The sequence below is a fragment of the Stigmatopora argus genome, chromosome 7, assembly GCF_051989625.1.
Source record: "Stigmatopora argus isolate UIUO_Sarg chromosome 7, RoL_Sarg_1.0, whole genome shotgun sequence".
NCBI lineage: Eukaryota > Metazoa > Chordata > Actinopteri > Syngnathiformes > Syngnathidae > Stigmatopora > Stigmatopora argus.
This window is the reverse complement of record NC_135393.1, coordinates 10,037,194-10,058,985: the sequence shown is the minus strand read 5'-3', so window position 1 is coordinate 10,058,985 and position 21,792 is coordinate 10,037,194. Positions and strand designations below refer to the sequence as shown.

Here is a 21,792-nt window from a genome sequence, read left to right as displayed (position 1 = left end):
TAGGAGGTTCAAGTACCTAAGGAAAACTTAAAGCATGAAGGCCAGAGCTGAGATCTCGACTCCACCGTAGACCATTCATCTCATCACTCCTTTAACAGCTCTTAAACAATATAATTTTGTTATATATGTATATATACAAAAACACTAATCATCATATCAAAAACAAGTGATTAGCACACCCCATTTGTATTCCCGAGGCGCATGTAAAAGCATTTGAACAACTTGTCATTCATTTATTTTCTGAACCGCTTATCCTCACAAGGGTCGCGGGGGGTGCTGGCGCCTATCCCAGCTAACTACCGGCACCAGGCGAGGGACACCCTGAACTGGTGGCAGCCAGCCAATCGCAGGGCACGAGGACACACTCACACTCAAACATTAGGGGCAATTTAGAGTGGTCAACCAGCCTACCGTGCATGTTTTCGGAATGTGGGAGAAAACCAGAGTATCCGGAGAAAATCTACGCAAGCCCGGGAGAACATGCAAACTTCACACAGGAGGACTAGACTGGGATCAAACCCAAGATCCCAGAACTGTGAGTCTGACACACTAACCACCAGCTGCCAATTGAACAACTTATTGTACATTTATAAACACATTACACAAAATTAAATAGCATTGCTAAAGATAAAAAAAAACAGATGTTCTAAAATTGATAACAGAACACAAACACAAGAAATAGATTAGCTTCATGCATACTGATACATTGTTTTAAATTGAAGTTGAGCAAATGATAGCACACGGATTCCATTAATAATTATAAAGCGCTAATCGAAACAGAATTTCCCGTGCAACTTTCTTTTGTTTCCTTCGCAGTTTTTTTTTTTTAATTTTAAAGTCTAAAATTAGCACACCCTGCCGTTAACCAATAGGCAGCTCTATGTAGACAATCAATAATAGTGCCACAATGGTCAACATGCACACTCAATTAGTTAGCCACATGGCAGGATTGGCAGATACTGCTTCCCTCAATATTAGGTACAATATTGTGAGTCATATTACAACACATGTAAGAGAACAGATTACAAGAAATTCACGGAGGACTGAAAAAGGTGTGTTTATCTTATCTGTAAAAACGCTCAGCAATGTAAAGGTGTCTACTGACCCTCTGCCAGCTTCATACTCCACCTGTGGGGACGCACCATTTGACAATCTGAAAGCAGCAGACAGGCAACAATGGATGCACTTAAACCACCTGGGGTAAGGAGATTAATATATATATACTTTTCAAATTTCATATGGGTGTTAGACCTTTTTTACACTCTTTTTTAAAATTTTATTTGATCTTCATTTGACTTTTGGTTAGTTGCCAGAAGCTTTTACAATATAATCTGTTCAACCAACTCCTAACACTAATACCATATATTTCACTTTAAACAACATTTTAAGGTTGTTTGGGACTTTCGTGGGTAAGAAATCTCACCATCATAAATTAGTAAAGTAAAGTAAGGCAAGCAAACGTGAGCCTTTCGAGGCCAGTATATTGCAATAAATGCAAAATCCCCAAACATGTTCTCTTTTGGAAAAGTAATAATATATTTCGATATAAAATAAATAGCTTCATGAGACAAAAATACAAAGTATGAACATAAAAACATGCTTATCTACAGTTTTCTTATTACTACATTCCATTTGTTAATGAAGACAAAACAGCAAATATTTGAGCAGATTGATTTTTCTAAACTAAATAATTTACAATTATAACAATAATGATGACAATGTCCTCTTGAATTTAAAATATTATAAAGAAACTATGGAAATCAATCCAGCTTTATTTCTGTGTCATAGCGATGTGCTAATGGAATTTCATTGTGGACTGAACGACACCACATGACTATGATCAATATTTTGTGGCACGTGAGCGGGTAAACGTGTGGAGTACAACTGGTGCGGTTTTTATTTTTTTAACTATAAAAAAAACCCAATAAACTAACTATACAGCATTAATTTATTAGGAATTATAATGTTGGTACTGCAAAAAATAGCATATTGGAATTTTGTCATGAACTAGTATGTCATTTTTCAGGAATCGGAAGATCACAACGAAAGAAATGATATCAAAGGTCAGTTTTTGAATTGAACCTATGGAACCAAATTGTAATCAAATTGATACTTATCATGTAAATACTAAAATAGAACAAAAAGACAGCCTTGGGAACTCCACGCTCGCACTGGTGGATGGGCAGCCAGAAGAGGAAGACCCTTGGGATCTGCCTGAGCTGAAGGAGACAGGGGTGCCATGGTCAGGTAAAAAGGATTTTTAATGTCAAGATAACGTCCGTCAAATTGGATGGTAGTATTCCGAAATGAGGCGTCAACCAAGAAGCCAAAGAGGAAGCATAGTACACAATTTTGCTCCTGTCATCATTTATACTTTTTATTATTAGGTCACTGATAATACAGCACTGTATTAGTGGAACACGTCCCAGGCAGATTTGGGATCTTATAATGGTAAATTAATGATAAGCTCAAAATAAATACGTGTTGATAAACGTTTTTGTCAATGATTACCAAGTGTGAATACAGACAAAGCCCGGATCGGTATCGAAATTGATGCCTAGGCATGTAAAACAAACGCACCGACTTCACAAAAACAACAACCAAAAAAATCAACCTGTTTAGAAAAGCTGTTATGATAAGACAAAAAGATAATGTTAACACTGGTGAACCTCATTGGCTTTCCATTGACAGTGATAGATGTATGTATAGTATTCACTGAGACTGTGTTGTGGTAGTTAGTTAGTTACCTTCCTACTCAAAATGCATTGGGCGTTTATTATTGTTAAATGTAGTCAATTATAAATTATTTACTATTATTTGGGTGGCAGAAACATCTGAGGTGATCATTAATTAGAGAGTCGCACAAACCAATTTCAGTCTTGTTCTTTCTTTGTTAGGCCTATATCTAAACAAAAGCTATGAATATAATATATTTTGTTACACATTCATACATACATACTCATTATAGCTTGGGTAGGTTCTTTGGCTTACTGGATTGCCTTTTGTAGCAATTCCTATGCTGTGATACTCACCATAAACTGATTAAAATATTAAATTTTCTTTTTTTTGTTAGCGCTGGACACCCAAGGAAAGGTGCTAAGAGTTTTGGTGTCTTTGGGGAAACTGGTTGTGCTGCTGGGACTCCTCTACATGTTTATCTGCTCCCTCGACATTCTAAGCTCAGCCTTCCAACTTGTTGGAGGTAATCATATTAAAATCGGGCAAGTCACTGAAGCAATTTTGTCAACAAAACAGTGAATTTCATCCACCTTGTGTATGCAGGCAAAACAGCGGGGGACATTTTCCAGGACAGTGCCATCTTGTCCAATCCTTTGGCTGGTCTGGTTATTGGGGTCCTGGTCACTTTGTTGGTTCAGAGCTCATCCACGTCGTCATCCATTGTTGTTAGCATGGTTTCCTCTGGATGTGAGCACAAACGCACACAAGACACATTCACGCGAGAGGAGATGATAGTAAACATGTACTGTATGTTTTCTAGTGCTTACAGTTCCACTGGCCGTTCCAATCATTATGGGAACCAACATTGGAACCTCTGTCACCAACACACTGGTTGCCATGACACAGGCTGGGGACCGTAGTGTCTTTCGCAGGTAACTTTCACGTGAATAAAATCTATAGAACCTCATGAAAAAGTTGACAATCATCTTAGTCACTAAAGCCCATTTGCTTGATTAACTCTTTCATGCACAAATTCTATAACAGACTGTTGATCCGTACTATACTATAATTACATTGTGTATTTATACTAAATGAATACTTGTATTTTGTGATAAGAAATAAAGAAAAACATACCTGCAAGTAATTGAAAATGAAATTAATTAATTCAAAGATTGGCGGCCCGGGGGGCAAGTGGTTAGCACGTTGGCCTCACAGTTCGAGGGTTCGATCCCAGGTTCATCGTCACTGTTAAGTTAATGATAGCTTTTGAATGGATGTCAACTGCAGTGACCACTGTTCCTTGAAAGGGTTAAAAAACTTTTTTAGTAACACTAAACTGTCCGTCCAGTGCCTTTGATAATGTCATTATTATTGCAGTGGTAGCTCCATAAATCATTTGCTTCAACATAGCAGTCAGCAATCCAAGAAGTACACCAATGACACAGTAATTTATGTTGCTACCAACAGAAGCGTGCAAAGTTCATTCTCTGTTAATCTAAATAGTCTTTTCAACTGTGCGCAGGGCGTTTGCAGGGGCCACAGTGCACGACTTCTTCAATTGGTTGTCGGTTTTGGTGCTGCTGCCTCTAGAGGTCGCCACTGGGTATTTGTACAAGGTCACCAAACTCATCATCGACTCCTTCCAGTTACAAAGTGGGGAGGCCCCAGACCTACTGAATGTAATCACAGATGTCCTCACTGATACCATTATAAAGGTATGCATCATACATTAAATGCCCACCTTTTATCTTGATATTGTAAAAACACAGTGTGCATTCCAAAGTCCAACTATTGATATAATTTTCATTCACTCATCTTCTGAATTGCTTACCCTCGTGAGGGTGCTGGAGCCTATCCCACCGAACAAAAGGCACAAGGAGATGGACAACCATTCACACTCATACCAAGAGATAAAAATGTATTGCCTCTAATTATATATTTATTACTTCTTGTTTTCCTCTCTGACAGCTGGACAAATCTGTCTTGAGTGAAATTGCCACTGGAGATCCAGCAGCCCGAAACAAAAGTCTAATTAAGAGGTGGTGTGAAACTTACACCAACATGGTAGGTTCAAACATTAACACGCTATTATATTTTTTTGCTCTTATGCCTTCCAAAACAAGATTGATCATATTGGTTCATAGCGTATATGTAACAAAATAGAAAAAAACAAAAGGTAACTTGATTTTTAAGACACAAATCAAATGGTTGAATCGTTTTCTAACTTTCAGAGTCTGGTAAACGTGACTGTTCCTGGTCCAGAGAACTGTACTTCTCCTTCATTGTGTTGGATTGATGGCAACTACACCTTCACATTAAAGAACATTTCCCAAACGTACAACATCAAAAAATGTAAGGATTGCGTGTACTCAAAGTCATCAGTCTATACATACAGTTGACACATGGTAACAGTATATCTACGTTGTCAGGCGATCACCTATTCGTAGACGTGAATTTGTCCGACCTAGCTGTGGGTCTCATCCTTCTGGCTCTTTCTCTGCTGGTGTTGTGCTCCTGCCTGTTGCTTATAGTCAAGCTTCTCAACTCCATGCTCAAGGGTCAAGTGGCTATAATTATTAAGAACATCCTTAACACAGGTGAGTAGCAGATTTGAAGTTTTCTTATGGATGCAACCTATTCCATGTGGAGTTACTGCAATGCTAACGCTGTATGTGCATATGTGCAGATTTCCCATTCCCCTTTGGATGGGTCACAGGATACATTGCAATTTTAGTTGGAGCTGGAATGACGTTCATCGTTCAGAGCAGCTCTGTTTTTACCTCTGCTATTACCCCACTTGTTGGTGAGGTCGCTGTCCGTTCGTTCAATCATTCATTCAATTTGCAATTCATTCATTCATCCATTCATCCACCTTTAAAGTGATTTATTGGAACATTGATCATTCTAACAGCTTTGTGGACGTACCTCTAGGTATTGGCGTCATCAGCATACAAAGAGCATATCCACTGTCTCTTGGTTCCAACATTGGCACCACCACCACAGCCATCTTGGCAGCCATGGCCAGTCCGGGAGATACTCTGGGCAACTCTTTACAGGTCAGTCATGTGACACCAACACAATGTCCCACAATGAATGCCTTTTCGTGATTCGCTGGCATGTAAATAAAACCCACTGATGGCATTCACAGATTGCCCTGGTTCATTTCCTGTTCAACATCTCTGGCATCATTCTGTGGTATCCAATTCCATTCACCCGATTCCCCATCCGGCTGGCCAAAGGCTTGGGCGACATCACGGCCTCCTACCGCTGGTTTGCGGTTGTCTACATCATATTCTGCTTCTTTCTTCTACCTCTATTTGTGTTTAGCCTGTCCTTAGCTGGGTGGCAGGTCTTAGCGGGTGTGGCCTGCCCATTAGTTGCCCTTCTCATCATCGTCATCGTCATCAACGTGCTGCAGAAGAAGAAACCCGGCTGTCTGCCAGCTGTGTTGCGCTCTTGGGACTTTTTACCGCTTTGGGCACATTCTCTGGAGCCCTGGGACAAAGTGGTGGGTGCAATCACAGCCAAATGTTGTTGTTGCTGTAAATGCTGTAATGCGGAAGAAAATAAAGGTAAAGAGAAGAAGGATTGGCATAAAGAAGCGTACGATAACCCCGCCATGTGTATTGACAAAGAAGTGGAAAAGGAGTTCAAGATCGAGCTAAACTGTCAGACAGTAACCAAATTTTGACTTTTTCTTGCATGTAAAATGTAACAAGGCACACTGTTGCACAAGATTATCATATTATTGATGTCTTTACTAGATTATTTTATATAATGTCAACTGAACAAGCTGACGATGGCAAATGCTTGACAATGATGGAAATCTACAGTACAAATATAACCGGATATCGGTGTTCTGCTTTAAAACATTCTTTCGATTTCCAACTATTCTCAGTGTTTTCTAGATTCTTATCAGCATTCACTATTGATGTTTTGTAGATATTTTCAGTTAAAAAAAAAGTTTTACAATAACACAGTGACCTCCTACAACATCATTTTGAGGTGTAAAATGTTTTTTTGTGATCATAAAAAGTGATTATATTTATTGAATTTATATTTTTTTAAATTTAGATGAATGTCCATCTAAAATAAACCTCTTCATCCTGAGTCAAGTTTGGTTCATGTTTTTGTTCTACTACAATAGCTATTTAAATCTAAATGCATTAATTTCCTGCTTCTAAAAATAAAACCCATCCTGGAAAAACACAAACGTCCTGTCACGTTAAGTAACAATGTGCATGAGCAATGTGGACAGATCATTAATTGATCAGTACAACTACACACATACATACACACACACATACACGCGTGCGCTGGACTCTGTATGGCGGTCTTCTCGCTTGATGATAAGGCAACCACACGTGCTATAGTGATACAGGTGTGCACAGGTTAATATTGTTCACGTGAGCATGACAATAACTTACAATATATATTTGCATTGCTTCATAATTAAACTTCTTGGTTCTTAAATGTTTGAAAATGACAAATGCATCTGCTATATCAAATTGCATATAGTCAATTCAACTCTAAGTTAAAAACAATGATGGAAACAATGCTTACAATATGAAGAACTTAAAAGTCTTATAGTCTTAGAGCAGGGGTGGCCAAACTGGTCCTTGAGGGCCGCTGTGGGTGCTGGTTTTTGTTCCAACCAATCCAGCACAGACACTTGGACCAATGAGATTTCTGCAGAAAACAAGAAGCACCTGACTGCAATCCACTGATTGCACTTGTAGGACACCAGATGGGTGAAAAGGTGTCCTCTTCCTGGGTTGGAATGAAAACCTGCACCCACTGCGGCCCTTTATGGAATAGTTTGCCCACCCCAGGCTGAGTGGCTGCTCATAATACAGGTCAATTATTGTAAGAGACCTAAATCATAAGCTTCCTAGTGTATTTTTCAGTGTATGAAATGACCAGCAGAAGGCACTCATGAGCTCTTGTTGAAAACAAGTCGGGAGGCCTTCCCTTAAATTCATCCCATCTCATTTTCTGAACTGCTTTATCCTCACTTGGGTTGTGGGGGGTGCTGGAGCCTATCCCAGCTGACTTCAGGCCAGAGGCGGGGGACACACCCTGAATTGGTGGCTGGCCAATCGCAGGGCTCAAGGAGACAAACAATCATTCGCACTCACACTCACACTCACAACTAGGGGCAATTTAGAGTGTCCAATCAGCCTACCATGCATGCCCTCGGAATGTGGGAGGAAACCGGCGTACCGGGAGAAAACCCACGCATGCAAACATCACACAGGTGGGCTGACCTGGATCTGAACCCAGGTCCCCCACTGTGAGGCTGATGTGCTAAACATTCAGCCGCCAGGCTGCCCCCTTCCCTTATACATGAGATAAAATATAGTCAGGATATATTTATATTTAGAAATAGACATTTTAATTTGAATAAAAAAACTGAAAGGTTAGAATATAGTTGTAAATATTTCTTCGTAAAATGTATCTATCAAAACAGTAACAACAGGGTTTTCTATGTTATTTTTATTAAATTGTTCCCATGTAGATTACTAATACTTTTTGGCATTTGGAAGCATTGTTTTTGCTTTTAGACGTGATAATAATAACTACCAAGGTAGCAAAGAATAACTCATTTTAGAAGAGTCAAATATAAAAAAAATAAACGAATGCAACCTATGGACCAACTCATGAACCTGCCGAACTTGTGAGTTTGAAAACATTTATTACAGTCTTTATCTAATCCTGATACAAGACCTCAAATGACGGTGCAATAAACAGCATAGTATCTTTTTAGAAAAAAAAAAGTACAACACTGATCTACACTGATATCTACAATTCAACATAAGCAATAGCAACAGATTACTCCGAACTTTTGGAATTAGAAGCCCTTACTAGTGTTGCATTTGTCACTACTAGTACTAGTCCTCTACTAAAGTGAGCTAAATTGTCTAACTAGTGAGGACAAAATGCATTTTAATGCATTTTACTGCATTGACCTTGAGAAGGATATGAAAGATACTGAAATAAAAATGATCTGAATTCGCGTAAGTCACCTGATGGTGCGGGCAGGCGCGGCCTCGATTCCCACTGGTGGTGGTAAGATTGTGAGTGTGAATGGTCGTCTGTCTATCTATATGCCCTAACGTCTGACTGGCGACCAGTCTAGGGTGTAGTCTGCCTCCAGCAACTCTTACGAGGAGGAATGAATAAATTATTTCCCTTATAAAAACACTTGAAGTCATTCTTGGATCAAAAAAAATAATTTATTTCTTTCAAATTCAGAGGCAATGTGCGGTTACAGCCATCGCAGATTATTGGTTTCATCCACCCTGTACACAGCTACTAATCTTACTGTACATCTAATAGCTTGTTACAATGCCCGCTAATGAAGCCTGGTATAAATTATAAATCATTACAATCATTCAAATAATTTTTTTAGCACCATTCAGCATGTTATACAAAAGGGGCTGAGGAATCATTTCAACATATTTGGGTTATTGCATAATCTATGTGCATCTTTCTGGACGTCGCTTGTGCAAAAGTTTGTGACCTCCGCCTGTGTATCACATCTGTTCGTCTGCGTTTGTTGAAGGGAAGGACACAATAAAAGCGAGACAAATGGTGTTGACATTTGAACGGGACTGCTTAGAAGGGAGGGGGTCCGTAATAGGCCGTGTAGGCCGCCACGATGCCCTGCGTCTCGGCCAGCTCGTCGCAGCCCGTGTTCAGCTCGCAGACCTCTCTCAGGCTGCAGAAGCATGGAGAAGTTGTGTAATTGACAAGCATTGATTGAGGAATAAAGACAATTTAAAAAACCATTCCTACCGCTCCATCTGGTAAAGGGAGAGGGGGGCTTGGCGTCTTGTCCTCAGCAGAACGGAAGCCACGTCACGCTTCATGAGCACGTGAGAATCTTGGGTGTCTTGGGTGTCTTGGGTGTCTTGAGTGTCTTGAGTGTCTTCAGAGGGTGTGGCGAAAAAAACATTCAGCATGAGTACTAGTTCTTAAACATCTGCTAAGAGGAACGCTCTTGAATTATAACATATTTTTTAAGCTAAAACAAGCATTTATGGAACTCTCATACATCAGTGAGGAAGGAGAAGTTGTGTGATTGACATGCATTTAAATGAAAAGGCTATTGCATTTCCTACAACATTTTGTCATTCTTGCGCTGCAACAAATAAAGGTTTCTATCCTTCCTGCAGAAAAACAAGTAGGAAGCCACAAAATTAGGATTTCTCCGAATATTTGTGACTTACCACTTGTCAATTCACCCTTTCACAGGCTTTTATCTGGGGTGGGTCCTCTATCATTTGCTGGAAAAACTCTATTTGTTGAAAAGTAGTGGTACGAGCTACACTAATAGAAAATTATCAATATTTTTTTCAGTCTGATATGACTTTGGCAATGTTATGTGGCATCAAAATATTTAGAAATTATGTTAAAGATTTCAACTGAGAAATAAACTTCGTAAATTCCGGTAAGTTACGTCACACAAGAGCTTTTACCTTCTGTATTTTAAAGTGTTATTTTAGTTCATATTTACAGTCGAAATTACCGATAGTAGTAGTTACCTGTAGTACTCATCTGTATCAATTTTTCTATGAATATTTATTCAGTTTTTGCACGATTACTGCATCATTGGCCTACCTTCAGTGCTGGCTGACTCAGATGAAGAGGAAGAAGAGGAGGAAGAGGAGGAAGAGGAGGAGGAAGCAGAGTCGGAGTTGGAGTCAGAATCAGAGTTGGAGTCGGAGTTGGAGTCGGAGTCGGAGTCGGAGTCGGATGAGTCTGAGGATGAGTTGGAGGAGTCAGATGCTGAAGAGTCTGCGTTGTCTCCAGCATCACCGTTGTCTCCGGCATCGCCGTTGTCTCCGGCATCGACGTTGTCTCCGGCATCGACGTTGTCTCCGGCATCGACTTCTGCGAGGTCACCGTTGTCTGAGTGGTCTGAATCGCCATCGGCGTAAGACTGCACTTCGACAACTGTTGAAAGGATACAAAATGGTAGCCATGAGCAAATTTCACTGGCCGCACGAATCGTGATGTTCTGAAATGTTCCTTACCTCCTGTGGCCCAGCACATGGACAGGAGAGCGCAGATAGCGAGGAGGCTGAGAGTCTTCATGTTGTCTTGAAGTTGAAGTGTGAGTTCTTCGGTGGGTTCGTGAAATGGGCTTGTTGGTTCTGCTTCTAGTTGTAGGATGCGAGCACCATTATATACTCTTGTCACTGACCAGATCCAGACAGTACGGTGACCCTCTGATTGGTTGGGGGATCACATGTCAACATGTTTCCTTTTTGCACTTGTCGTGGGAGGTTGCCACAAAAACGCCCACTCCAGCCCGGGACCCACTCCAAGAATTGAGTCAGCCCAGTGCAGCCTCTCAGTCAAACCAAAAAATTCTTGGCCTCCTTTGTGCTGCAAGCAAATCAAAGTTATATAATCACTTCATAACTCTATGGTTGCAACCAGTACGACTAAAATCTATCTAATTTCTTTTCAACCATTTTCAACGTACTTGCAATAAAGTGGAATACACTACAGAGGTTTTAGCAGTCAGGCCCTTGCAGAAACTCAATTAGTATGTGATTGCTATGAAACTTTAAATGACATGACAATCATCAGTTTCACAACTTATTTGTTTATTTTTGAAAAAAATATTCAGTGCCAAATGATTGAAAATGGCATCCTTTACCAATACAGCACAAGCATCTAAATGTGATGTCAATAATAACGTATTTTGGGGACTATAAGTCACGCTTTTTTCATAGTTTATCCTGCAACAAATATTAAAGTGTGACTTTTGTTTTTTTCCCTCTCTGATCAGAGGTTAGGCCTTACTTATAAACCCCCCCAAAACAACTGTAAATGTTAAATTAACAGGTGCCTATTTAACCTGTCGTTCTCCATTTAACTATTTTTTTCTTTAAAGTATATTTGTTCTTGGTTTCTGATCAAACAAAAAAATTGGCTGTTGTTGACAGCATTAGATGTCCAATTCAATTTGACTGGGAGGGCTAGCAGCAATCGGTCGATTTAAACATCAATGAGATCCAAGGTGAGATCTTTTTTTATGTTGAAAATTACTTTCCTTGTGAATTGATAGCAGTGAACGTTCAGATGGGAATGATGTGAACTTGTCATTGAAAGTGCCATTGTCAATGAATAGGCTTGTTTTGTTGAAAATTTTGTTGTCATTTCTGGGGGGTGAAATACAGTATATGAACAATGTTGAAATGCAAAAAGATGGGAATGGGATGAAAATAATTCGGTATGATGTGAATCTGTGAAGTGAGTGTGCCATTAGAAATAAATGTGCATTTATGGGGGGGTTGAAGAACAGAATTTTGTGGCAAATTGTATTTTTTTGGAATGAGAAAAATACCCCTCTGGATTTAAATATTATGGCTTTGGTTTGACCCTGGAGTGGGTTCTTCTAACTTTCATTATTTACTATGGGGAATGGTATCATCTTCTATCGGGTTATCATCATTTAAACATATGGGAAGGTGATTGATGTTCCAGGACATTTTTTCTGCAGCGTACTGAAGTTCCATAGCACGTGGTCATGATAGCCTTCTCCATCAAATGATTGTCAAGATCTTGGTTTCATTCATCTATCTTGGATTCAAACTATTTTATTTGCAAGCGTAATTAGCTTGTGCATGGAACACAATTGGATTTTAATCGCGTGTTACTTCAGCACAGTCAAGGTTGCCAGTGCCATTGCTATCCTTTTCCAGCAGTCTTTTGCCCTAAATGGAATACCCCACCACCACAAACCCCAAACTACAGTGCGAGTGCACCACAAGCTTCTAATCGAATGACACGGAGAAGCGGCCAGGCTCATTATGCGACAGACTTAATTAGGGTGCTAGAGCGGCCTGCCACAGCCGCGGGCAGGCACTATTTAGGGACACGCTCAGAATTTGGCAACGGCCACCACTTGGCAAGAATAACCGGTGGCCCGACAGACCTAGGCCTCGCGCTTACACGCAGCTAAATATATGGAAACGGAAAGCGTTGCTTTCTGGTGATATGCACATGGTTTTGGACGCGAGCTACGGTTCAAGTGTGAAGAAAGCTGTGGGTCACTTGATACATAAACAACGAATCTGAACTGTATTATAGGCGCAAAAACGTTGGTTATCTAAGCATAGGGCGACGGTCAGACCCCGTCGTGCTTCAAAGCCAACAAAGTGTCGTCCTTGTTACAGCTGGCGCAGTCTGACCTTGAGGCCCCCCTTTTCGATCGTCTAGTGTTATTCTTGGTGCCAGGCATTTGTCTTGGACAATGAGCTGTGTAATTTCAATGTCTAGTGCTGTTTTTTTTTCATGTTGCATGAATGGAATTCAAAGAAGAGTTGTCGTGACTTTCGAAAAAGCCGATAATCGCATTATCTGTGGATTTTTAAAATGCTTTTGTGATAAAGACAGACAAAGAAGACAAACAGGCAACCGGAGATGCTCTTTTTTCAATTGTAGAATTTAAAAAACATTAAAAGTCTAACAGTTCATAGAAGTCAGAAAAATAATGGCTTGAGTTTTCAGTGCGGCATAAACATTGCGCATCACAGATAATTGATAACACAGGTTTATATTTATGCTGACATGGCTTTTTAGAATGCTTAGATGTTACTTACATTCCTTTACAGTTGGGCCCGGTTTGTATATTATGGTGACAGTTTGACCGTGAAGCGAGTTCATTTTATTTCCATTATAGCCTGTAAAAATGGTATGTCCTCCACATGTCTTTTCATTTAAATATATGGGAGGATTATGTGTGTGTGTTTTTTTAATGTATTTATTTATTTATTTTTGCATTTCAGTACATTGAGTAAACAGCTTCCACTACACGTGAGCATTATAGCCTTCCTCCTCCATCTAGGGCAGGGGTGTCTGACTCGGGTTGGTTCGCGGGCCGCATTAACGTCAACTCGATAGATATAATATTTAGATTTTTTTAAATATAAATGGATTAAAAGAACTGGATTAAAAGCCCTGAATATTCCGTTTTTTATAGATCTAAAACAATGTTTATTTTAACTTTTTTTATATATTTTTCGATTTTACAAAATGATTTTTGAACTAAAAACACAGAAAAAATGGATAAAAAATTACAATTATCGATTTAAAAGGGGGAAAATCAGGAAATTTAATATACATCTATACTCTTCCTTTTAATTTTATCCTAAAACAGAAAGTCGGCACTCATGATTTACTTTCCCGGGCCACACAAAATGATGCAGCGGGCCAGATTTGGCCCCCGGGCCGCCACTTTGACACATGTGATCTAGGGTCACAGGTTCATTTCAAAAACAGTTCAACAGGAAAAAAAACAACTAAGAAAAAGTCCTATCAGCAGTTTTTCCCCCTACTTATTTTGTATTAAATACAGATTTTATCTTCAAATAAATAATCTACATAATTAGGTATTGAAAATGGCCAATGATCATTGATATAAAAGCACCCCCATAACCCTGGTGAGGATAACCCATTCGGAGTATGAATAAATGAATGACTATACAAAAAATGCTTAGTGTTTGAGCACATACTGTATTTACATTAGCCCACTGCTATTTTTCACTGGTAGTACTAAAGGAACACTTGTCCATTTTTTGACAGAAAACAAAGACATTTGACGCATCTCCGATTTGTTCTCACAGCTGTTGAGTTTCGAAATACACCCTAAGAAGCTTAAGAACATTTTATAGGGAAGAATTGTTGTTGAATCAGGGAGAGCATTTCAAAACTTGGTGTTGTCCCATGTTTTTTTGTTTTGTTTTTGCGTTGGAATTCCTTTAAAAAACAAACCATAACAAATGACCCATATAGAAACACATTCCGGGGTTATGGCACTAAAACCCGAATGTAATGCTAACATCTTGCACATGTACATACACCGTAACACCATAATTACCATGTGTGTTTCTTGGAGAAAGAGTTTTTCTCAAAAGCCCACAGTTAACATGTCAGTTTTAAGAATTATTCTTCTGGTGACAAACAATAAAATAAAAATATTTATTTAAAAAAAAACTGTCTTAGCACATTTAAAAAGTTCATGCAAATACTTTCCTGGATGCATTCATTTATTTTAATTGTTCTTAAACATAACTGAACCGTGCAAGCAAACAAGATGGACAGATGGATGTATATTATAATTAGATACTAATTGTTTTATCATGTCATTTATTCATTGTATCTCTCCTGCATGTCTTCCTTTACTTTCTTTTAATATTGATTGACTTCACTCATTCATTTACAGCTTATCTTCACAAGGTTCGTGGGGGGTGCTGGAGCCTATCCCACAGGCATGCAAAGAACATACAAACTTCACACAGGGAGGCCTGAATCTGGGATTGAAACCTTAATCTCAGAACCGTGTATATATTGTAATTATTTTAATATTATTGTCCAGATAAGAAGGTGGAAGATGGATGGATGAATTATGATCTTTTTATTTTTTGTTATACTATACATCCAATAAAATGTATGACTTTTGTGAGGAATTTTCAACACTACAGGGGAAACAAATAATGAACTAAGTGTTAGATTATTGGTGATGCATTTCAAATTTTCATTCATATATAGTCTAATCCATCCTGAATAAGTATTAACTAACTAACGAGAAGCTCATTGCTATCTGTTTAATTTCTGACTCACACTGCTCTTAAAAGTGTGATATTTCAACTATGTTTACTCCACCGCGACATTTTAAAAAATGGTTATTTCACATGAACCAAACTGACTGTCTGGATGCCACCTGCTAGGGTTTCCCAATTCCGCCGGATGCCTCGGCTTGGCAGTACGGCACCAACAATTACAAGATGTTGATTTCTGTCTGGACCTTGAAATTCCCTTCTTTCTTGAGTGGACAGTCCTGGGATGATCCCAAATGTTTTCTCTCACAGTGTCTTTAGCCAATGCGCCTTTCATTTTGAGTCCAGTTTTTTTTTTCTTTTTGACATAAATCCTGAACATTCAACTACAAAAAATCCAATGTGTCTGAAGTAATAGGATTTGGGGAAATATATGAGTTAAATGAATTGGAACTCGAACGCGGTCAATGGCCTGCAATGTCTTTAATAATGTGATGAAAAAGTAAATCTATTACTTTAGAGTGTTACTTGGTCTCTTTTTGAATTCATTTTAATTAAATTATTTATATATTTGTATCCATTTATAAATGTGTTTACAAATTGATAAAAAATCATGTAATAGTACAATGATGATTAACAATTAAAAAGTCGATGAATTATTCACAATTGCTAATATTTGTGTTGTAATGAAACATAGTCGCTTGCCCTAATAAAAGTTAAAAGGTCATAAGTGCGCCCCCCACAAAAAAAAAAAAAAATTCCTGTCCACCGGAGTGACCACTGTCTCTAAAAAAATTAAAATAGAATTTTTAACTTAACCAATTTCAATGTCTCCGTTCAAGGTTTAATAAGTTAAATAAGTTAACGAGCTAAAATTAGGATTCTGGGTTAACTGTTCTTCGAACCCCTCAAACTGAAGTCCCATTTACTCATAATAAGAGTTTTCTTTGACCAAACCTTGACAAAAAAACACACAACCATCATACAACATGCCAACTCCACACGGAACAAAAAAAGAACATTCTTAAACAAGATTGATGAGAGAAATAGGGGCTACAAAGTATGCTTCCAGCTCTATTTGACTAAATTTAACTCCCCCTCTCGTCTACGACCTTTGACCATTGTCTCGGGCATCTTAAATCTTCCGGTCCTGCTATGTGTCACTCTCCCCGAGGTGGTTGTGTTGTGGTCGCGACTGTAACATTTGCGGACAGACTGACAAAGCGTGCCAGGCCGTGTGCAGCTTGTGGCCGCCGACGAGCGGTCAGCAACGCAGACCGCAGACGGCCTCGCGCTGGTAGAAACAGACCAGACAAAACAAGATACACAGCGATCAGATGTGCAGCTGAGGATGCTGTCAAAGGTTCCCCCGACAAACAACAAAAATCGGAATTTCCCTGCCAGGTTTTACTGTTTTTATTCACTGCTAATTCACGTAATAATAAGGTCAAACAGTAATTTCTTAATGGTACTAAAGCTCTGTTTTAGCCTCTTCTCCAGCCTGATTTACCTCCTGAAAAGTATAACAAATGTCATTATTACCCCGAATCCAAAATGAGATAGGTACCAAAGAAAAAAAGGAGGTAGATGAACTTGTAATAGCTGCTCACCTTTAGTTCTCCTCGCAAAAATGCGTTGCAGAAGTCTCGCACACGCTCAGTGGAAATGTCTCCTTCGGGCAATAACCACTTCATATCAGAGTCACCATCGTAGATGCCCACACGAGGAAGGTCCTTAGATTTGAGCCCAAAGTAACGCAAAGAGCGGAAGTTGGAGTCTTCAGCGCCATTGATGCGCACAAACAAAAGCTTAAAGACAGTTTGGGTTTTTTGTTAGGATGATTCGAATGGGTGAGAAGCTTGAGTAAATGCAAATTTACTCTAATCTAAATATTATTCTTTGGTGCAGAAAATGCAAAAAAAAATGCAATATAATATTTTATATGAATTCTACAAATGTAAAGGGGTTTGATATATATATATACATATATATACATATATACATATATATATATACATATATACACATGTATATATATACACCACGTGTATATATACATATATATATATATATATGTATATATGTATATATATGTGTATATGTGTATATATACATACACATACACACATATACATACACATACACACACACATATATATATATATATACACATGTATACACATATACATATATATATATATATATATACATATATATGTATATATACACGTGTATATATACGTGTATATATATGTATATGTATATATGTGTGTATATATGTATATATATATATATATATATATATATATATATATATATATACATACATACACACACATATATACATGTATATACACATATATATATACATATATATACATAGTATATATACACATATATATACATAGTATATACATACAAATATGTACATAGTATATACATACATATATATACACATATATACATACATATATACACATATATATGTATATATATACACGTGTGTATATATACGTATATATATATATATATATATATATATATATGCAACATTATATTGCATATATTTTTTATACTTTTATATGCATCATCATTGGCCATTTACATAGATTATCATCAATACCTAATTATATAGATTATTTATTTGAAGATATCTGTATTTAATACAAAATAAGTAGGGGAAAAAACTTCTAAAGGCTATTTAAAGTGTTCAACCAGCCCATTCTGTATGTTTTGAGAAGTGGGAGGAAATTGGAGTACCCAGAGAAAACCTATTTATTTATAGTAAACCAAATAATGAAATTATAATTGGAAAGGCACTGTTTAAGTGACTACCTCGAAATAGTGTAAGAGTTGAGACATCTAACAGGAGTCAGGCTGCATTTAACAATCTGTTCTGGGCCATACTTAATGATATTTTCATCATTTGCCAAGGGCCAATAGAAACTGGGCAGCGGGCCTTAGTTTGGAAATCCCTGCTCTAGCTCGTCTTACCTTGCCAGTGAACTCTGGAGCCAAAGCTTCCAACTGCACCTTTAGCTCATTAAATTCTTTGTGGTCCTTGTTGACAAACAGTAGGAGGTGTGTCTTGACCTCTGAGTTGAAAAGGCCCACAGCTGTCTGGAGAAGGAAAGACAACTTTAACCACATGGTAAAGCAGACAATTAACATTGCATTGAAGGCGGACCCACCACTTGATTGTATTCCGTCATGTATCGCAGCTCATTCATAATAATAAAATTCATAAGCCCGTCGACCTCTATCTTGTTGGCTTCGGCAACCACGAGGTTCTCCTGATGGTTATCTACCTAGACGTCATGCTTATTTCAACATCATCAAAACATATATGGGACGATATATATACTGTTAACAGGACAAGTGAAACCTTCTTGATACCTTTCTGAATAGAGTGATGGTGTCTGATTTAATACCGTAGTCAACCCAGACTTCTTTCAGAGCACAGATGGCCACCAAGACTGAATCCATCCGCTTTGCTGCCGCCAAAAGTTCTTTGTAGCCATGGCTCTCCTCTCCCTATAAATGTAAAGATATATTTTTTTCATATACTACTTTGTCATTTATACAGACTTTTTATCACATTTCACTGAGAAACAACCACTGAAAATGCAAACCCTGTTGTAGTCAAATGGTAATATTGGTCAGTGCATTTATTAGGGATGTTTCCGATCCAATCACATTATGGGAAATCGGAACCAATGATGTGATTTTCAGAGGTGTTTAAAATGTCTTTATTTTTGTTTTCCAGTATTAACTCATTTGCGCTCAACTACGCCCGACCAAAACGTATTTTGCGATGGGCAATTTAAAAAAAAGATATAAATGTTAAATAAAACGAATACATTTATTGAGGGCTCCACATTGTCCTATTGTCGTCAATAGGTAATTTCGATAACAATTTTCCTCTTTTGACAACTACTACCAACGCTCTGTAAATTGGCATTGGCAGTGAATGTGTTAAGACAAAGAGAACTTTTGAATAGTTAGTTCACTTGTAAATGTATTATTTTTTTAAGCGCACACTGATTAGGTTGCATGTATTTTTGTACATAGTATTAAAGCACATACTGTACTTTGCTTTTTCTTCTTTTTTACGTGCATCTGGAATTCTCATTTCATTCCCACAAGCTGAATGTAAAAAAGGAACAAGTGAATTTCTGGACATACTTAAACTGTCGAAGCCAATAAGAGCTGTTCAGTTTTTTTTTAACCCCCAAACCAAAAAGAAAAATGCAATCGAGAACGTGAACGTGGCTGTTGAAGAAAGCAAGTAAGGTGGTGAAAAAAATGCAGACATTAAACGGTTGCTATTTTGGAAACACGATTGCACACTGTTGTTTTTAAATCCCATAAAAATATCAGTTCATACACTGGTACCAAACTGTTTTGTTATTCTCTTGAACTCGTCGTTCCTGCTGTTTACCAGAGATTTAACAAAGCTTCTCCCACAAGCCTTCATCTGTGTCCATCCTGTCAAGTGGCCGACAGTCATCCCCCGCACGCGGAGGACAGCCAGAGGGCGAGCAATACATCAGGCAAGCAGCCACCCTCTGACCCTACCGCAGAAATGCCAAAGGTGGGGCAACTTGGCAAGGACCACCACATCTTTCTTTTAATCGGATTTGTGACAGTCTCTCAGACATAAAAATAAAAATCTTGATGTTTGGAGTTGTCATTTCTGAATTTTGCTCTTTTATGTGCGCGTATTATGTGGCATGAAAGGTAGTAAGTATACTGTATTTTCCAGGCTATATATTTTTTTTCATAGTTTAGTTGGGCCTGCGACTAATACTCAAGTGCGCCTTATAGTATGTTTTTTTTCTCTCTGACCACCGATTGGCTGTTTTTTTAAGCTACAGTTGTTAACAGATGCCTGTTTAGTCCATTGTTCCCCATTTTACTATTATTACTTTAACATTTGTGACCGGATGATTCGCCTATAGGCGAATCATCCGAGTACCTTAACATTTGTTTTACCTTGGTTTCTGATCAAATAAAAAAATGCTCATTCAAAAAATGAGACTTATACTCTAGTGCACGTGTCAAAGTGGCGGCCGTGGGCCAAATCTGGCCCGCCCCATCATTTTGTGTGGCCCGGGAAAGTAAATCATGAGTGCCGACTTTCTGTTTTAGGATCAAATTAAAATGAAGAGTACAGATGTATATTAAATTTCCTGATTTTCCCCATTTTAAATCAATAATTGTACTTTTTTAATCAATTTTTTTCTGTTTTTAGTTCAAAAATCCTTTTGTAAAATCGAAAAATATATAAAAAAAGTTAAAATAAACATTGTTGTAGATCTATAAAAAACTGAATATTCAGGGCTTTTAAACCAGTTCTTTTAATCTATTTATTAAAAAAAAATCTAAATATTATATCTAAAATGATCCGGCCCACGTGAAATCAAGTTGACGTTAAAGCGGCCCGCGAAACAACCCGAATCTGACACCCTTGGTCTAGTGTGACTGATAAATTGTTTTTTCCTTTTCATTGTGTATTCTTTGGCTGGTACCACTTATACTCAGGTGCCAATTATGAACCACAAAAAACGGTAATATAGATTTGCGATTTCAAAATGTCCATTTTTCTGACCTCCAAGAATCCAACCACTACCACTTCAGCGGAGTTGATGAAGGCCTCGGCAGCTTTGGTGTCATTTAACCTCGGGAGCGTCACATCTGAAAAAAAAAGAGGGGGTGCATAATTTATGTTAAATGAGACACAAATTATAATATATATTTTCATTTATATAGCAAAGTTACCTTTTCCCTCAGCACTGACACAAGAGAACAAGAAGAAGAGGAACAGCTCAATTTGCATTTTCCTTATATTTTCAGAAGTCCAGTTGGTGTCTTGAAAACTTTTGCACCTTTAGACTTGAAGCGTTACCTCGTGGTTATTTCTGCTGCCGTTGTCGTTGAAGTGGTGTGCTGCTGTAGGAAGTTTCTTGGGAACCAACCACCTGTACTGATAAATTTGGAGGTAGGGACATTGGATTACGTGTCATCATAGGATTGGGGTACTAGTCGATGATGAGGAAAATAAGGCTTCAACTGTATTGGCTTCAGGTATCAAAGATCATGTTATTTTGTTTTATTTTTATTTTCACAAGTGTAGGATTACTGACTCTGAGAATCATATGACAAAATACTTTTAAAGTCTACAGCCCATTTTGTTTTGAAACTAATAAAGATGTTATTATATTGCCAGCATTTAATTTCATGTTTTCCTTTTCGCCTTCCTTTTCAAATTTTGTACGCTGTCCAAATCGACTTTCCAGTTGGTGTATTTTTTATTGAATTTGCCCCAAAATGCACACCACTAACTCTTATCCTAGAATATTCCAACACACAAAACTCTTTCATTGCCAGTGAATGTTGTTTTTCACACAAAAAATGAAAAGGGAAACTTTTTTTATTTAAAAATTAAACAGTTTGATTAGCAGTTTCCATTTTTCTAAAACTATTATATTATTATTTAGAGATGATTTTTTTGAACACTCATCTTAGGTCACAGTAT

At 37.9% G+C, this 21,792-nt stretch overlaps 3 protein-coding genes and 1 long non-coding RNA gene across 4 annotated transcripts; 1 reads left to right on the top strand and 3 right to left on the bottom strand.

Annotated features, from left to right (window-relative positions):
- The first annotated feature begins 958 nt into the window (after positions 1 to 958).
- LOC144077993 (sodium-dependent phosphate transport protein 2B-like) lies at positions 959 to 6,694 on the top strand. Its single transcript, XM_077606139.1, has 13 exons — positions 959 to 1,200; positions 2,027 to 2,063; positions 2,137 to 2,247; positions 3,074 to 3,202; positions 3,283 to 3,426; positions 3,500 to 3,611; positions 4,202 to 4,394; positions 4,648 to 4,743; positions 4,911 to 5,031; positions 5,109 to 5,276; positions 5,366 to 5,482; positions 5,611 to 5,735; positions 5,828 to 6,694. The coding sequence occupies exons 1-13, from the start codon at positions 1,177 to 1,179 to the stop codon at positions 6,368 to 6,370; spliced, it is 1,920 nt and encodes a 639-aa protein (XP_077462265.1). The 5' UTR covers positions 959 to 1,176; the 3' UTR covers positions 6,371 to 6,694.
- On the bottom strand, positions 2,444 to 7,201 carry LOC144077994 (uncharacterized). The gene is made up of 3 exons (XR_013301140.1): positions 6,981 to 7,201; positions 5,605 to 6,228; positions 2,444 to 3,420 (listed from the first exon to the last, which is right to left on the bottom strand). It is a non-coding gene; the product is annotated as an uncharacterized LOC144077994 (long non-coding RNA).
- Positions 7,202 to 8,909: 1,708 nt separating this feature from the next.
- Positions 8,910 to 10,876, bottom strand: bglapl (bone gamma-carboxyglutamate (gla) protein, like). The gene is made up of 4 exons (XM_077605516.1): positions 10,719 to 10,876; positions 10,303 to 10,638; positions 9,478 to 9,610; positions 8,910 to 9,400 (listed from the first exon to the last, which is right to left on the bottom strand). The coding sequence occupies exons 1-4, from the start codon at positions 10,777 to 10,779 to the stop codon at positions 9,298 to 9,300; spliced, it is 633 nt and encodes a 210-aa protein (XP_077461642.1). The 5' UTR covers positions 10,780 to 10,876; the 3' UTR covers positions 8,910 to 9,297.
- On the bottom strand, positions 10,792 to 21,112 carry erp27 (endoplasmic reticulum protein 27). The gene is made up of 7 exons (XM_077605515.1): positions 21,036 to 21,112; positions 20,866 to 20,951; positions 18,651 to 18,788; positions 18,446 to 18,562; positions 18,249 to 18,374; positions 16,865 to 17,062; positions 10,792 to 11,073 (listed from the first exon to the last, which is right to left on the bottom strand). Exons 1-7 carry the CDS (start codon positions 21,091 to 21,093, stop codon positions 10,930 to 10,932), a joined length of 867 nt encoding a protein of 288 aa, XP_077461641.1. The 5' UTR covers positions 21,094 to 21,112; the 3' UTR covers positions 10,792 to 10,929.
- Positions 21,113 to 21,792: the final 680 nt, after the last annotated feature.

Bases quoted from the DNA above. Each gene is read 5' to 3' on its own strand.
- LOC144077993 (XM_077606139.1), top strand. From the start codon at position 1,177: ATGGATGCACTTAAACCACCTGGG. The intron at 4,744-4,910 runs GTAGGTTCAAAC...TCTAACTTTCAG, and splicing joins GTGAAACTTACACCAACATG to AGTCTGGTAAACGTGACTGT. The intron at 5,032-5,108 runs GTAAGGATTGCG...CTACGTTGTCAG, and splicing joins AACGTACAACATCAAAAAAT to GCGATCACCTATTCGTAGAC.
- erp27 (XM_077605515.1), bottom strand. From the start codon at position 21,093: ATGCAAATTGAGCTGTTCCTCTTCTTCTTGTTCTCTTGTGTCAGTGCT. The intron at 18,563-18,650 runs GTATCAAGAAGG...CATGACGTCTAG, and splicing joins CCATCACTCTATTCAGAAAG to GTAGATAACCATCAGGAGAA. The intron at 18,375-18,445 runs GTGGGTCCGCCT...TTCCTTCTCCAG, and splicing joins TGACGGAATACAATCAAGTG to ACAGCTGTGGGCCTTTTCAA.
- bglapl (XM_077605516.1), bottom strand. From the start codon at position 10,779: ATGAAGACTCTCAGCCTCCTCGCTATCTGCGCTCTCCTGTCCATGTGC. The intron at 10,639-10,718 runs GTAAGGAACATT...TCCTTTCAACAG, and splicing joins CATGTGCTGGGCCACAGGAG to TTGTCGAAGTGCAGTCTTAC. The intron at 9,401-9,477 runs GTAGGAATGGTT...ATGCTTCTGCAG, and splicing joins TCCCTTTACCAGATGGAGCG to CCTGAGAGAGGTCTGCGAGC.